Source organism: Hippopotamus amphibius, chromosome 1 (genome assembly GCF_030028045.1).
Source record: "Hippopotamus amphibius kiboko isolate mHipAmp2 chromosome 1, mHipAmp2.hap2, whole genome shotgun sequence".
Classification (NCBI taxonomy): Eukaryota; Metazoa; Chordata; class Mammalia; order Artiodactyla; family Hippopotamidae; genus Hippopotamus; species Hippopotamus amphibius.
The window spans coordinates 168,683,534-168,699,903 of record NC_080186.1 but is presented as its reverse complement, the minus strand read 5'-3'; the positions used below and the strand labels follow the sequence as shown (position 1 = coordinate 168,699,903).

At 54.8% G+C, this 16,370-nt stretch overlaps 1 protein-coding gene across 2 annotated transcripts in view; it reads right to left on the bottom strand.

The window, feature by feature from the left end:
• Window positions 1–9,794, bottom strand: part of ACSL6 (acyl-CoA synthetase long chain family member 6) — a 39,680-nt gene extending 29,886 nt beyond the window's left edge. For both annotated transcript variants that reach the window (XM_057748859.1, XM_057748866.1), the window contains exons 1-8: window positions 9,579–9,794; window positions 6,085–6,199; window positions 5,326–5,390; window positions 4,952–5,053; window positions 4,338–4,437; window positions 3,554–3,732; window positions 2,507–2,539; window positions 1,570–1,621 (exon numbers count right to left, since the gene is read on the bottom strand). In XM_057748859.1, coding sequence (XP_057604842.1) covers window positions 1,570–1,621; window positions 2,507–2,539; window positions 3,554–3,732; window positions 4,338–4,437; window positions 4,952–5,053; window positions 5,326–5,390; window positions 6,085–6,199; window positions 9,579–9,773 — 841 coding nt within the window. In that variant the 5' untranslated portion in view covers window positions 9,774–9,794. The remainder of the gene's footprint in view (window positions 1–1,569; window positions 1,622–2,506; window positions 2,540–3,553; window positions 3,733–4,337; window positions 4,438–4,951; window positions 5,054–5,325; window positions 5,391–6,084; window positions 6,200–9,578) is intronic.
• Between the last annotated feature and the right edge of the window lie 6,576 nt (window positions 9,795–16,370).

The window sequence follows — 16,370 nt, the reverse complement described above, 5'->3', positions numbered from 1 at the left end:
ATTACAACCTGTTTTCTAGACTCCATACATCCTGCTTCCACCATATAGAGCTTGGGCAGGATGGCTCAGCTTCCAACTATGATTCCATGGTCTGAAAAAACACTGGACAGGAGGCCTGCCCTCTGCAGTTAGGCAACAACACATTTCTGCATCGTGAAGTTCTTTTCCAGATACAGGGGCAGCAGCTGTGACTAAGTGACTCAGTTAAAAGCCAGAGGGCACTCTTGAATAGCAAGGGTCCAAAGCTAAAGGCTACAGTAGTGACCTGCTCCCAAACCCAGGGCTGAGGGACATGTCACCAAAATTTCACATTGTGAAACTCCTGACAAAAAGCAACATAACCTGAAGGCATTTTTGAATTCTGAGTTGGCTCTGGATGTCAGCTCCTGGAGAGCAAAGGCGCTGTCATTTCTCTTCTGACAGGGTTTAGCAGTAAGGTGGAAATTCTCAAAGCCACTTGAGTTAATGGTAAAAACCCATTTTGATTCAATAAAGTCATGTTTATCATGATCTACCCACAAGGATTGTCCTACAGGCTGGTCAAGGATCTGCCAACTGCCTTGGAGGCTCCGTCCGTGGAAAGCATGGGGAGCCCCGATTCACTGCCCGTCGAGAGCTATCATCAAGGTAGGCCAGCCCTAGGTCTGGAAAAGAGGCTGGAAACGTCTTGCCCATTCAGGCCAAGGTCAAGTGACTTCCCAAGTCATCAGATGAGATGGAGAGGCAGCAGTGGGAAGAACACTGGGCTGGGAGGTGGAAGGACAGGGGCACAAGCCCTCTGCTTTCACTTGCTGCTGGTGCCCCCTTGGACAACCCCTACCCCACCTGCCTTACAGGCCGTGCTGAGGCCCCAGTGGCACAGTGATAGGATGAATGGGCCGCTGCAGACTGCAAAGCACGGTGCCTGTGGCCATGATCCTCAGGCGCGTTCTGCCTCCCCCAGGAAGCCTTTCTTGGCTGTTCCCACTGATGCGGATGCATGTGCTCCTCTGTCAGCACCACGCACGGACTGCATCATTTCCTCTTCCTGACGGCCTTGCCCACGGCATAACAGCCCCAGATCATCCACACTGCCCTTTCACACACCTTCCCACCTCCAACTTGGCACCTTTAACCCCAGGTAAGAAACTTGGGACAGTGGTGGCAGAGAGGTTTAAGTGACTGGTTCATGGCCCCCCGGCAAGTGATGGTGATGGAACGCGAAAGCAGGCTCTCAGACGCTTCTTCCCCAGTCCCCGACACAGAGGCCAGGCAAGAGCAGGGAAGCACAGAGGAGCGAGAGCCCTCCTCAGCGTAATGATGTGACACAGCTGCCCAGCCTGCCTCTGGCCCCAGCTCCAGTAAGTTTGTAGCACTCACCCTTGACCTCCCAGTCCACACCATCCGTTCCTGTCCAGCCACCCTGCGCTGCCTCACGTTTGCCACGGAGAGGCCAGTGTCTGGAGCCAGGCAGAGGACAAGGCTCAGCCCATCCCACAGAGGGCACCAGCGATGCCTCAGTCACCCTGCCAAGGCTGCCAGGGAAGGGTGCAGGCGGCCCTGGCTGGCGAGCTAGGAGCCTCTGCTTACCTGTTGTGCCGCTTGTGAAACACACAATGGAGAGGTCACTGGGTTTCGGGGGCTGCAGAAGTGAGAAGAGTGTGTTAAAGAGACCCAGTGTGGCCAGCCTGGGCCCCTCCACCAGCCAGCCCCTCTGTGCATCCTCCTACCCCCACCCTGTGTGTGTGTGTGTGTGTGTGTGTGTGTGTGTGTGTGTGTGTGTGTGTGTGTGTGTGCGCCCGCGCGTGCACTGTGTGAGGATGCAGGCATATGTCAGCACACGTGCATGGCCCTGCATGCTGTCATCGGACAGGTGAGCAGGCAAGTCCCCAGGAAAGAGGAAGAAAAGCCAAGGAAACCTAATCAGGCATGGACATCGATCTGTCCCGCCTGCTCCTGCTGCCGCTGCTACTTAAGTCTGAGTTGAATTCTAATGGGATTAGGCTGCAGTGGCCAGACCTAGGCCTCTATCAAAGAGCTCACCTTTCTAGGGAGTATGACCCACTTCCTCCTTCCTTCCCACTTTCTCCCCAATGTCTGGGTTCAGGTTTGGGAACAGAACAAGCAGCCCAGGAACTGAGCTGCCCACTCTGTCACTAAGATCACTCTGTGTTAGACCCCTGCCCTGGTGATGTGCACATAGTCCTGGGGTCACCAGGAGGAGCCCACCATGACCACTTGCATGTAGAGGATGGCTTCCCAGAGGAGGTGACATGAATTGAGACTGAAGGACAAGCAAGATCTCTCTAGATGAAGTGAGGGTGGGCATTCTGTTCCAGGTCCCTCTCTGGACCCTCACCCACGGAAGTCCTGGGCACCCTGAGAGGACATTTCCTGAGTTGCTTATTAACATGGGGGTGCTACTCAGGCCCCTCTACCGTATGCTGTGTGCATAGCGAGGGGGTCTGTGAGGACATGCCCTGGACACCATTTTGTTCAATCAGGACCTGCTGGCAGATGAGCTTACCACGGGAACGTGGTGATTCCGCTGACCACAGTCCTGGGAAGAGGAAAACACTGTTTTTAAATGCTTAAAACTTCTAATCAATCAAAAAAAAAATCTAAATAAACTCAGCACAGTATGCCTTGCTCCTCCGCCAAGCCCAGAGTCCAAGATTCCCTGCCCAGACGTGGCCCATGCAGAGACATCACCCCAGTGGCCTCTCCCCAGACACACATCCTGGCCTTGGCCACCCACACACCACAGACAGGGACCTGGGGCCCAGGGAGAGGCTCAGTACTGTGCACATGCACAAGGGAGAGACAGCCTGAGGGGCCCGCAGTATGTCTAGATATATGCTCAAGACAGAGTGGCTAGGTGGCCTGGGCTTCTAGCTGGTGGTCAGGGCTGGAGCGGCAGATGGGGGCTGCCAGCTTAGGTACGGCCCCTAAAGCCATGGAGGGGCACAGCCATTGTGGGTACATTTAGAGCAGACAGGGAGACAGGAGGAGAAATGGAGGGCCCACAGGCCTAGATCCAGGAGGGCACAGTGGGGGTCAGCTGCTACTGAGCAAGGACCCCAGAAGATGTCCTGTGTCACTGCAGCAGGCCATAAGCTGCCACCAGCCTGATGTCTCTGGGGAGGCCATGCAAAGGAAAATTGGCTCTGCTGGCTGCTGGGGATCTGGGACACATCTACAAGAACCTCTCCAAGACTTCTGGACCTCAAGTTTACTATAGTCCTCAGGCTCAGACAGGCTGGTCATTAGCTGGAAATGAGGAGGCTCCAGAGGCTATGGGAGTAGCTCTGGGGCAGGCTGGCACTATCATCCACCTCTTGGTGCCTGTGTCATTAACTGTGTCAACTAACTGAGCCCGTCTCGAAGAGGATGCCTGTGGGTACCAACCCCACTACCCACCATAGCCACGGTGAAGCCTGCCCTGTGTGAACCCTGACACACCCTGATGGCCCAAGACATCCATCCTAGGGCATAAGATGGGCAGATAACCAGCATCTCTGGCTCAGTGGCCAACCAGCTGTGGCCAGGAAACAGCCCGGAAGCAGACGCTTACCTCCACAGCCTGCATGGACTTAATGACCACCCCGCATTCTTGCCCTCTGTCTTTCAAGGCTTCCTCGAATGGTTCCATGAGGATGATCAGCTTGAGCCCTGGTGTCTCCTTCTTCTCCACATGCTCCAGCAGAACCACGGCCTTCTGAGGTTTATCCACGATCACAGTGCTGATATCGGCTGCAGGGACCACCAAGGACAGTCAGGCTGTGCGGGCACAGGCTGTGACTGCGGGCAACACATGCCAGGCAGTGGAACCATGGGCTGTGTTTGCCACATGATAAGCTCGTGTGTAAATACATACGACAGGCCATGTGGGACGTGTATTATGTCCAGAGGAAAGTGCACGGAGCCTGGATGGAGCCAAGGGCAGAAGGCCGGGGAATCTCCTGGGGTAGATTCCAAGCATTCCCTTTCTCCAGGCTCAGCTCCCATCATCCCTGGTCTGTCTGAGATATTTACCACCACCTCCCCAAACCGCGCCCCTCCCCCACGCAGCATCTTTCTCAAGCTGAAGTGAACTCGGAGGGTTGGCAGCCTACGTGGAGGCTGGTACAGAGGCTACTTCTTGGCAGCCCTACCCTGTAGAAGGAGCCTTTGGGTGAAATCCAGCTGGGGACAGCTGGACTCAGGAAGCCAACTCAAGGGCCAAAGTGGAAGCCCCCAGCGCTCTCTGAGAGTGGAAGCAAAGTGCTCATTCGTGTCCGACTATCAGCATAAGCTGAAAGGCTGGGAGGGGGAGGTGGCGCTGGCTGCCAGGGGCAGGAGGGGGCAGTTTGGCTTACCTGTGTTGATGATGTAGCGGATTGCCCCAGGGCCCAGGGTGTCATAGAGCGGGACTACCACCATAGAATATGTGTAGCAGGCAAGCTCCGTGATGATCCACTGTGGACACACACAGGTTGGGGGAAGGGAGAGCATAGAGCAGAGATCAGGGCTGCACTGCCCTTAGGCCCAGGCAACCAGGGTCCTTGCTCAGGGTCCTATACCAAGAGCGCTCTGTTCTGGCCTTCTGCACAAGGCAAGGGATCCATGAGGCGGACCAGTTGAGCCTGCTCACCCACAAGCTTCTAGACCATGCTTGCCCCAGGGAATTATGGGACTCTAAACAACCCCAAGCCCACCTCCGGGGTTTGCATGGGCTTCTTCCCCAGGTTCTTCCTCCTCCATAGCTCCAGGAGCCATTGTCTGTGCAGCTGGGTGGGGTACGGCTGGAACGTGGCTGGAATGTCCACCCCTGATTAAAGGCAAAGCCAAGGGAGTGGGAGATGGCATGGACCAAGGATGTCCATTTTCCCTCTTGTCCCAGGTGCTACAGACAGTGGGAACAGGGCTGTTCTATGGTACCCAACCCTGTACTCCACTGATGCCTCTAAAACCAGTTAAGGCAGATGCTCACCTCTGGTCGATTCTGTGCAAAAACGCCGATAAACTGATCTGTACATGGTTTACAATTGTGCTGCAGAAGTCCAGACCCTAGAAATTCAGCCCTGTCGGCCACCTGCACACAGACATGGGGCAATGATGGGAAAGCAAGGACTCTTCAGCAGGGAAGGGAGATTCCCAGGTGGGATTCCTACAGTCTGAAGGAGCTCCCCCAAGTCCCTACCCAGGTATGCTGGAAATCCTGAGAGGTTGCTGCCAGGAGTATGGCAGACACGCCAGGCAAGGAAAAAATGACTCTCTGAGACCCTCCAGGGTGCCCACAAGCCCCACCCCCACCCCCAAGGTATGTGTGGGGGGATAGGGTGGGGCCTGTCCTCTATTACTCACCTCCTGGTAGGACAGCCACTGATAAGGCTGCCTGGGATTCCTGAAGCCAAGACAAGGTCCATTCCCTGCATAGAGATAAGAAGGCCTTGTGCCAGGGAAGAAGGCAGGGTGGGGTGGCACCTGCCCCTGCCCATCAGACACCTGGATGAATATCCCATCCTGGGAGGTGGTCCATGGGCCAAGTGAGCTGCTCCCCAGCTGCCTGTCTAACCTGCTGAAGTCCAAAAAGGCTTAAAGTACAGAAGCATGGCACTTCCCCAGGGAGATCAGGGAGGCCCAGGAATGGGAATTGACACAGTGCTAGTTCCCTCCATTACCTGTGTGATGCAGCCCCAAGAGGACATGGAGACCTGGGGGCCACTGGGCAGAGGTGTCAGTTTGCCTCTCTGTGACAACTCCCTTCACCCCACACCATGGGTCACCTGGACATCTTGGAGCCTCAGGTTCAGAACCATGCCAGCCAGCAGCCTGGTAGTTCAAGGCTCACCAGGGGCTGCCAACGGGAGATATAGAGGATGAGCTAAGAGACAGCTTAAGGTCAGCAGTACTCAGGGCTGTAAAGCTAAGGTCAGCCCTTTGGCCTCATAATGCAGCTACTCGTCTGACTGGGTGGCAGGAGGGCCAAGAATGGCTTCTCTCCTCTGAATCTGGGCATGACTACCTACCTACCATACCCCTGGAACTGTGCTTGCTCACCCCAACCCTTGAACCTGCTCAACCCCTGCCACAACCCTTCCACATCCCCATGGCCCCTCTCACCTGAGATGCTAAGCCCGCGGTGGAACACCTCGTACATGGTCCTGGCATCGTCATAGTAGTGGGTTAGCAGCTGAGGGCCATCCCCGATTACAGATCGCCGGGCCCCACCACTGTCCTATGAGCCAAGCACAGGCCAGAGAAGCTGGCTGAGGCAGGCAGGTAGGGGCATTAGGAGAGGGCACCAGCATGCAGCAGGCTGTACACAGCTTAGATGCACGCCTGGGCCACACAGTTGGAGCTGGGACACGCTCTGTGTGTGCTCACACACCTCGGCTGTACACACACAGCCTCTACAAACGGTCATGTACACGTGGCTTGTACACACTGGACCTGTACGCACCCACACTCAAACACAGGTGGCTCACGCCCACAGGCCCAGTACACTGGTCTCCCACACATGCACACACAGCACCCACACACCAGGTCAGCATATACACTAAATGCCCAGAATCTTCAGTTACTGTTCACACACAGCCACAGTTCACTCATTCAGTGGAGTAGGGAGTGTTGGCTGGAGTCAGGCTGCCCTCTGGCACCAGGATCAACCTGCCAAGGTGTCGCTGCTATGCACGTAGGTTACGAATCATTTGGGAGCAATCTTTAGCTAAGAAAGTTGCCATCCATCATTCACGTAACAGTTGTGATTAGTCTGAGGACTGACTGAAGGTACTTTCTTGGGAAAAGAGCCCTAGAAGGCTGTGGAGGGAACAGAGTAGCAGATGCCCTGGCCCTTGGTGGTGTGGATCAAGAGTGGGAAGTTAGCAAGTTCCATCTGTGCTGGGGGCTGGGGAAAAGAGCTGGGCTTCTCCTGCCTCTTTCCCTTCCATATGCCACCACTCCTCAGGCTCCCCAAACCCAGAACTCTCCAGTACCAGGGCTCCACCTCTTCTCTGAGCACTACCTGGGCGGCACTGTGCTGGCCCACGGTCTGCTACCTCTTGGAACATCCAGTCTGAGGAAAAATGTGAGAGCCACAAAGCAAAGAGCCAAACTCACAACCACAAGCGGCACTCAGCTGTTGTGCAGCGGAAAGTTCTGTTTGGCCAGTGCTTCCTGAGCACCAGGCCCGTGTAGGACCTGTGTGGGAATCTGGGGACAGATACAATCAGACCTCATCAGCACTCAGGGGGACAGAAATGACAGTGCAAGAGATTGTGTGCCAGGGATAGAAGGGGCTCAAGTGAGCAGGTGTGTTGGAAAGTGGCCGGTGAGCTGGGTTTTGAAGAATACAAAGGGGTCTACCGGGCAGAATGAGGAGGAAGGAATGGCGGTCTCACCCAGGGCAATAGTGACTGCAAACACACGGGGCAGGAGGCACCTGGGAGACTGCAGGCAATTCATGCTGCTCCACGTGGTACCTGGAGGAGGCCAGAGGGGCTGCAGATCAAGGCAAGGGGTCTGAGCTCTAGGCTGAGGGCAGTGGGGAGCCAGGAAGGATTTTAAGCCAGGGTGAGTGACATGATATGAATTGTTTCCTACCGTGCAGCACACAGAGCAAATGCTACCAAGCCCTCTATGATCTGGGCCCCTCTTAGCTCTCTCATCTCACTTCCTACCACTCTCGCCTTGCCTCCTTCCCTACAGCCACTCCAGATTCCTGCACTCCTGGGGGATGAGGCAAGCGGAGGCTCCACTCTCCCAGGAAGGGAGGCCTTAGCTGTGTCCATGCCCTGTCCTCCCAGCCAGACCCACGAAGCGACTCACTCTGTGGCCCTCAACCTGGCCCCATCCAGACCACTGTCACCTCCAGCCCAGTTGCCTCTTCATGCTTGCCCCTGCCAAATCACAGCAAAGATTAGCCCTGTCTCTCCTACTACTGAAAACCCCAAGTAAAGCCAGGCTGTCCACTCCAAGAGTCCCTGCCCAGTTCATGGGGCTTTGTCCTTGCTGGCCTCTCCAGATGAGTTGTAATTATAAGCTTACCAAAAATAATTCATCTTAGTGCCTTCTCTGCATCATCTCACCAAATCCTTACCATAACTTTAGGAAGCAGGTAGTCTTTTTTATTGCCCACTTGACAAATGAGGAAACTGAGGCTCAGAGTCAAGAAACTGCCAAGGACCATAAGGCTAGTAAGAGGCACGGCCAACCTGCAAACCCAGGGCTGCTGGTCACCACAGGCTACTGATGCATCCTCAGCCCCTCTCCACCTCCCAGCTCACCACATAAACTGCCATTTCCCAAAGCCACCAGGTGCATCATCACACACCTGCACCTCTGCACACATCATTCCTTCTGCTGGAAAAATGCCCTAAAGATCCCAGCCCTGCCTTGAGCTGTACCCTCTTCCACCAGGCAAAACGTCGTCATTCTTATGATCAGTGCCTGCACGATATACCATCCAGAGCAAAAACAAGGTGCTGCACAGTGTATGTGGTATGTTATTTTAAAAGGTGGGTAAACATCTATACATTTGCTTGTGGACAACTGCTAACACAATTCTCAGGGGAAGAGAACTCAGAGGCAAGGGGAAGAAGGTGGAAGCTTTTCAGTCTATGTCCTCTGTTTGCTTTTTTTTTTTTTAATAAATTTATTTATTTTATTCACTGTGTTGGGTCTTTTTTTTTGCTGTGTGCAGGCTTTCTTTGGTTGTGGTGAGTGGGGGGCTCCTCTTCGTTGTGGTGCGCGGGCTCCTCATTGCCGTGGCTTCTCTTGCTGCAGAGCACGGGCTCTAGGCGCGTGGGCTTCAGTAGTTGTAGCACATGGGCTCAATAGTTGTGGCTCACGGGCTCTAAAGCGCAGGCTCAATGGTTGTGGCGCATGGGCTTAGTTGCTCCGTGGCATGTGGGATCTTCCTGGAGCAGGGATCGAACCCATGTCCCCTGCATTGGCGGGTGGATTCTTAACCACTGCACCACCTTTCACACAGTTCAAAAGCACCCTCTGTTTGCTTTTGAACTGTGTGAATATATTATCTATTCAAAATAAATAGAATTAAAGTTTTTTTAAAAAGCAAAATAAATTCCATAAACTTAAGAAATAAATCTTATTGGTCTTAGACTGAGCCTGGAACACCCTTGTCTACGCTGGGCCAACGTCCCTTCTTCCCTCAGTGGCTCTACCTGTGAGTCCGTGTGCTCTGGGAGGGCAGGGCCCTGGGTGGGCTCAGCTCTGGGTCCCAGCTCCAGACCGGGGTTGGGCACAGGGAGAATCTGGGAGGGAATATACCTGGCAGCCCCTTGAGAACATGCTTAGGCCTCCTACTGAGGCAACCGTAAGCCAAGGTCCTCTACCCAAGAAGCAGACAAACCAGAGGCCCAGGGCAAAGCCAAGGTCAGTCTCTGCCCAGGCTTCAGTTACTGGGAGAGGCGGAAGGAGCATCTAGTAGAAGAGCCTGTCCAGGGTCACCTCAGGGCTTACTGGCTGGCTGTCAGGAGAAACCGAGATTCTCTGGGCCATGTGAGGTCAAATAAGCCGCAAGTTTGGTTTCTACCTTCAAGATGCCTGGTCCCACCCACTACTTCCCACAGCCCAGCTGCTCACACCCTGCTCACCTCCACCTCCTCTGACTGCATCAGGAGATTGCACGGCGGTTGCAAGGCCTTTGGCCGGTGAGTGAACCAGTAGGCAAGGATGGCAGCCAGCGCACCCATACTCACGAGGGTGGTGGCTGAGAGGCTGCGGAAAAGCTGGCCCAAGTCGCCCAGCTCAGGCAGCCGCAGCATCCTCAGAATCTCCTGAGTCTGCATCTTCTCCAGAAGCGAGACAATGAACTCTGTGGGAAACAAGAGGCAGGTGAGGGAGGAGACCTGATGGGAGGCAAGGGAGGGATCCTGGGCCTCTCTCTCCTTCCACCTGTCTTCAGTCACAACACACTGATCTTCACCAGGCCTTGAGCAGGAGTTGGGGTGTACAGTCTCCTGATGCAACACAGTGTATCCCAGAAGCTGGGTGCCTAGAAGGGCCTTTCCCAGTGACAGGCCAGGGAGCCCTTGGCAGTCATACCTGACAGTCAGACATCCAGCCCAATTTTCCTGAGAAACATACGCTCAGACCCTGGGCCATGCCTGACATGCACTTCCATATCTTCCAGGGTTAGAGTGTGCTCTGACAGCTCTGGAATTAATGCCTCCTGAGGCCAAGGGCCCGGCTGTACTGCCTCTCCTGTGCGGTCATAGCATTTTGCTTACTTTTGCTCCTACAGTGTAGATTGGACGGGGGGGCAGCAGGTGTGCCTAGCACAGTGCCCAGAATGACTGGGGGAGAAGGGATGCAGACTGCACTTCAAAGCTGCCAGCATCAGGCTCTCACCCCGAGGAACACAGAGAAGGCGAGGCGGCAGAGCCCACAGACCAGCCCTGACAGATACTTCCTGTCCTCAAGATCTGATGGCAATGACCTACCCGACAAGGGTTCAGTGCATGACAAACAGTAGGGTCCCCTCAGGCCCACATCCTGGCCCACCATGGTGTCTTCTTGAAGAAAAGTTGTAAGCAAAGGCCTGCCAGGGCCAGAGGTGATGCCGGGGCCAACTTTCTGAGGACTAGCAGAGTTCCCAAGAGGAGCCAGGGTGAGGTCCAGGCACTGCTCTCTGACCCCAGGTTGCCCATCAGTATGCACTGTGGCTCTGCACCCACAGACCAAGATCCAAGAGGAAGAGCTGGCCCCACCATTAACTAAGCCTTGTGCTGTCCTCCCTGGGATTCCATCTGCTAATGTCCAGAGGAAAAAGGAGGCGCCAGAGGGGAGCAGGAGTTAAGCTGCTGTGAAGGAAAAGAAATGAAGGGTTGGAGAGAAAGGGCTCAGCAAAGTGCTGTGTGCACTCCTAGGGGTAATGAGCATCCCTTGTGACACTGCATATGGTGGTCAGGGTGCCACGCTCACTCACTGCTGTCCAAGTGGACAGTGCGCCTATCAGGGGCACGTGGTGGATGCCCTGGGGTGGGCAGTGGGAGCTTTTCTGTGAGAAGCACTGGTGACTGAATTTGGTTCAAAGAGGGAAGTCTCCAAGTGCTACCATGTCCTCCTGTTAGCTATTAACTGAAGCAGTACTGGCAGGGCAGACATATGGCCAGCTGGGCTCAGGGGTCTGCACTTTGCCAAGGACTGAGGAAGGAAGCGGGGGGCAGGGGGCAGTTGGATGCTTTATCCCTACAAGGGTCTTCTCAGTGTCACTGTCCACCTGCAGGGCCTGAAGCTAGAAGTGCTGGATGACAACTACAGGTCTGCCAGCTCAATGAGGATTGTGTGGGCTCCAGGCTGCCATGCACTGACCTTTCACCCCCAACCTTTGGGTGAATGGCAGTTCCTTCCCTTCTTGGGAAAGAATGAGAAGCCCAACAACGGCTACTCTGCAGCCACGGGATATGAGCCAAACAGCAATTGCTTGACCCCTAAGAAGAGGAGAGATCTGCTGAAATCCCAATAAATGGCATTTGTGCTAAACTGTAACATCACCATACCAAAGATGAGGTCAGTGCTGTGCAAAGTCACTGCAGAGAAAGTGGGCAAAGCTCCATATTTCAAGTCCCTTCTTTACTTATGAGCTATGCTAGGTTGCCTATACTCCACTTCTTTGGACCTCTTCTTCCCCATCTTTAAAATGGGGACATTATGGCTCAGACATGTAAAGCTCCTCATACTGAATCCGGCATAGCTAGAAGCATGCTGGGACTAGAGAGATGGCTAGAGGTATGCTTGTCAGACCAAGAAGACTGCTCAGCCCAGGCAGGAATAAACGCTAGACAGAGGTGGCTGAACCCAGGTACTGTGGATCCACAGGAGTTTATGCTCTACAGATGGCATGACAGGCTGTCTGAGTCCAGGGAACACTCATCAACCACCTACAGGCTCTGGGTAAGAGGAGCAAGCCCCCAGCCAGCCAGAGCATTCTCACTGAGTCCCTGAGCCGGAAATCCAGTTTAACCAGCAACCTCCTTGAATTGGATCAGTTTTCAGTCCATCCCACAGCAGCAAACCACTCCTGGCATATTGGTCAAATTAAGGTTCTGCATCAGCAAAACAGAAAGCGGGCTATGGACCACAGTGAATTCACCAAGGAAAACTACTCTGGAGAGGACCCTGGGCAGGAGGCCAGCCGGCTTTCTTGGGAGATTTACTTCCTTAAACTGCAAATGGGAGACAACGTTACAGCCAGACTCATCAGATAAATGACTCACTACATAACAGAAAATCTAGATATGCCCACCAGCTCCTGGGGTGAGCTCTGAGAGCTGAATGAAGTTTCCTATAATGGACTGAACTGACTCCAAGGGCTGGGAGCAAGGCCCAAGAAGTCCCTGCTCAGCTCTGAGACTCAAATATGCAGTCCCAAAAGTTTTAGAGAAAACCCCAGAAGGATGCCTTACTACCACCAGTCCCTGGCCCTTGGCAGTTGCTCACAGGCCCTAAGCTGCAGCTGAAAGTGGGCATTGGTTGCAATGCTGGGGTTGTCATAGAGCACAGACAAGATGGCCAAGCCATCCACCCACCCACCCATCCACCTACCTAGCAGACCCTCACATGGCCCTTGCTCTGATCCAGCTCGGTGCTGGGCACCGGAACAAGCCAGATGTGGGCCTGCCCCCAGTCTTATGGGAGAGATACAGGAGGGAGTAGGCAGTGCTGTGAGTGTAGTCTGGGCTGTGATTAGGCATGGGGAACCAGAGAAGATGCCCAGGCTTCTTCTGGCAGGAAGTGGTATTGATGCTGAGACTGAAGGATAAGGAGGAAAGGGTGTTCCAAGCAGAGGGAAGCAAATATGTAAAGGCTGGAGCTGAGGGAGACCGTGGAGCACTTAGCAAACTAAATATTCTACTCAGGAAATAAAGTCTTAAGCCCATGAAATCTTGTACAAGGGTCAGTGCTGAGAGTCTGAGGCTGGTTTCCCAGATGTGCAGAGCTTTCAGCCATCACCAACGTATCACAGTCTCCAGGAGAGGGAAGAACAGAACTCGCCTAAACTTCCTGAATTGCTGGTTACCTGGGAGCCGATGCCTACACACTGCACTGCTCAATACTCATGACAGCTACACATACTCATAAGGTGGGGACACAGAGACTCCACTGAGGAAGTTACCTGCCGTTCACAGGCGCACAGTAAAGGAGCAGGGGAGCCAGGCCTTGAGCCCCAGACGACTATGGTCTCTCAGACCCCTGCCTCGTGTTGCATCACAACCCCCACCCTTGCCTACACTGTATCATCCATACCCAAACTCATGTTCTTCTCTGCAGTAGTGCTGAACCCACAGAAAATCAGCTCCAAACCTGCTCAGAAGAGCCCAGGCCCAGGTTGCAGGGCGTAGGGGGCTGCCAGAGCCTGTAAGCAGGGATCAGCCAGTCACGCCAGTCACTTGCTCTTTGCCACGCACACACTACATGTGGGCTCCCTCCTGACCTCGCATTATAAACTTGCCATCTTCCCACAACTGGGTTCTCCTCCAGGAAGCCCACTCCCTTGGGACGCTGGAGGGTGATGGGAAAAGGTCTTGGCCACCCACTCCTCCTCAGGCTCATACTTAGGTGCCCACCCCTAAGGAGGTGTCTGAAGTGACTGTAGCTCCCCTAGTCCTAAGGCTGGGCCTGTGCCCCTTCCTAGCTGGGCAGCGCCCAGAGGGGGTCATTCTTGCAGGCTTGCCAACCTTACAGTCAGTGATGCTTGCACATACCCTGAGATGCCCTTCAGACCGGGAGCCATTGGAGTGGAGAGCTGCAGATTCAGGTCCTCTGAGGACAAGGACCTGAATCTGCAGCTCTCCAGAGCCAGCCTGTGCCACCAGGCTTGGGGCAGGGCAGAGCCTGGGCCTGGAAGTCTGATCTCATCTCATTATTTCACAGAGCCTTGGCCTCTTCTGACTTCTGCTCCTTCTCTGTCAACCTGGGGTGGGGCTTGGTGGTCCCTGGGGTCCCAGCCATGGCTGCCTCCTTCCATGCCCCCAGGAGGCTCTCTTGGTTGCAGCAGCATGGGGCACGGGGGGGGGGGGGGGGGGGCGGGGGGGGGTGGGGGGGGAGGAGCAGAAGAGGAGGGGAACAGCACCCAAAGGAATCAGTGGTGCTGGTGTTGCCAAGGGAACGGCTGTGTTTGTACATATTCACCTGGCAGGGGTACCCAGCCCTCAGCATCAACTAGTCTCCTCTCCTTCAGCATATCCTATGCCTTCTCCTCCAGTACAGACCAGTTCAGAATACCAAATGGTGGCACAGGCTGAGGGGGAGTGGGACTTCCCCACCTTACCCTGCCTTCTGCTGCTTCAGGGCACGTGGAAGGTGGGTAACGAGAGGCATAGGTGTCAAAACCCAGGAAGGGAGAGAATTTTGACTTCAAGGTGGCAGAGGCAGAGCCCCAGGGCACGTCCCCAGTGGAGATGGCCCTGAGACCCATGGCTCCACGCCAAGAGCCCTCTGCTGGTCCAGCTTCCTGATGCTAGCCCTCTAGACCGTCACGATCTAGCAAGATGGTTCTATCAGGATGACTTCCTAAATATCTCCCAAACCTGACCACTCCTCTTCACGCCCCCTACCCTGGTCTGGTCCAGCCACCACTAAGTGCAGTCCAGACTCCCACACGAATCTCTTCACAGGTCTCCTTGCTCTAACCAGTGTTTACACTGATACCAAAGTTATATTCCTGGTATACAGACATGACTGTATCATGCCACTGCTCAAAAACCTTATCTGGCTCCCTCCTGCCTTAGGACAAAAATTCAAGCTCATCACACGGACACTGAGACCCTGCATGATCCTCAGAGTCTTCCCTCGCCTTAGAATCACAGCAGCCTCCCTCTGTATCAGCCTGCAGGCAGGCGGGGGTCCTTGCAAGGGGGTTCTCAGTCTATGCAAACCTCTGGGGGCTGCAGAAATGGGGAAGCACAAGGCAAGCCAGCTGAACTCCCAGCGAAGAGCTCTGAAATGAAATCATAACCCCCCCAGGGCCCAGGGTCCCCAGCAAACAAGCCAGGGAGAGGGCCCAAAGTGGAGTTCTGACGCTGGATTGACCCGGGTCCAAATCCTGACTCATACTCTTGATAGCTGTATGGCCTTAAACAAGTCACTTTACCCCTCTGGCCTCTTCTCAAAAATCTCACGGACAGAGAATATGGTGCCAGGCACGCAGTAAGGGATAGAAGTCAGCTGAAGCAGTTACTCTGTCTCTGCCAGCCAAAAGGGCTCAAAAACAACTTGCAAAATTACATGCATTCACACTCTACCTTTCCAGCAGGCTCCTGGCACTGGGGAGGCGGCTGAGCTGGTCCCGCTCGTACCAGCCTCCCTTTATGAAGGGTGTGTGGGGCTTAGGGAGAGAGCTTACCACATCTTGATCAAAGCACAAAAGTGGCGAAGGCCCTGCCCCAAGTCTGCCCTCCTGGGGACAGCCGATGGCAACGAATGCCTGCTCTGAGAAGGCGGCTGGTGGTAGAGGCTCTAGCAGTGGTGGCAGAGGCTCCCTGGCAGCTGTGGCAGCAGGTCTGGCAGGGACCCGGGCGCAGAACAGCTCTATGGGGAGCTGCTGGCCCCTCAAGGCCCCTGCTGCCCCTCCCCCCATCTGCACACGGGGCAGTGCTGGCTCAGATCAGCTCAGAGGCAAGCAACCCAGCCTTAACCCCCACTCTGCCAGGTTGCAAGAGCCTCAGGTCACACCCCTGTGCTTCTCCCCACCCGGACCCTGTCTTCAGTCCTGGAGAGGAGTTTGTCAGAAGGGTTACTTAAGGACAAAGTCTTCTTACACATCTATCTGTGGCACTGATCAAGGGCCAGGCCCTCAACATGGGCTGTGGACCTGCAGGCAGCAGGAGTGGTGGAGGTGCTGGGAAATAGTGGAAGTGGGGGTGCGGATGTCAGATCTCCCGTGCTGAGGAAGGTCTGCATCATTGCCCAGGAATCTCTTCCAGCACCTTCCAGGGGCTGCCTCCATCCCCACTCCCACAAGGTCACAACCTGTCTACTTGGGGAGAGGAAGGAGGTTAGGCACAGTCCCAGATAAAACATCTGCTCAGAGATGCTCTGGGCTGTGGGGACACTCCTGACCAAGCACCAGGGTCAGCAGGTAGAAGATAATGGCTTAGTTTCCCAGCAAGACCCCAGGGTAGCACACCAGCCCCTCCTTAATGCCTGCCCTGAGAGATATTTTCCCAGCTTGCCAGGGGATTGGTCCCTCGAAGCCAGAATCCACACCCTGGCCTGCGGGACCCAAAGCTTAGCCCCAAATTCCCTCAACACCCCTGGCAGACAGGCTGGGGACAGTGAGGTCCCAGGACGCCCAGGGCTTCACTCCTGCAAGGTTTCTCCACAGAGTGATAAGTGGGGGTGGGGATCACATCTGGCCTTTTTTCACTTCTACTTTCAAGGCC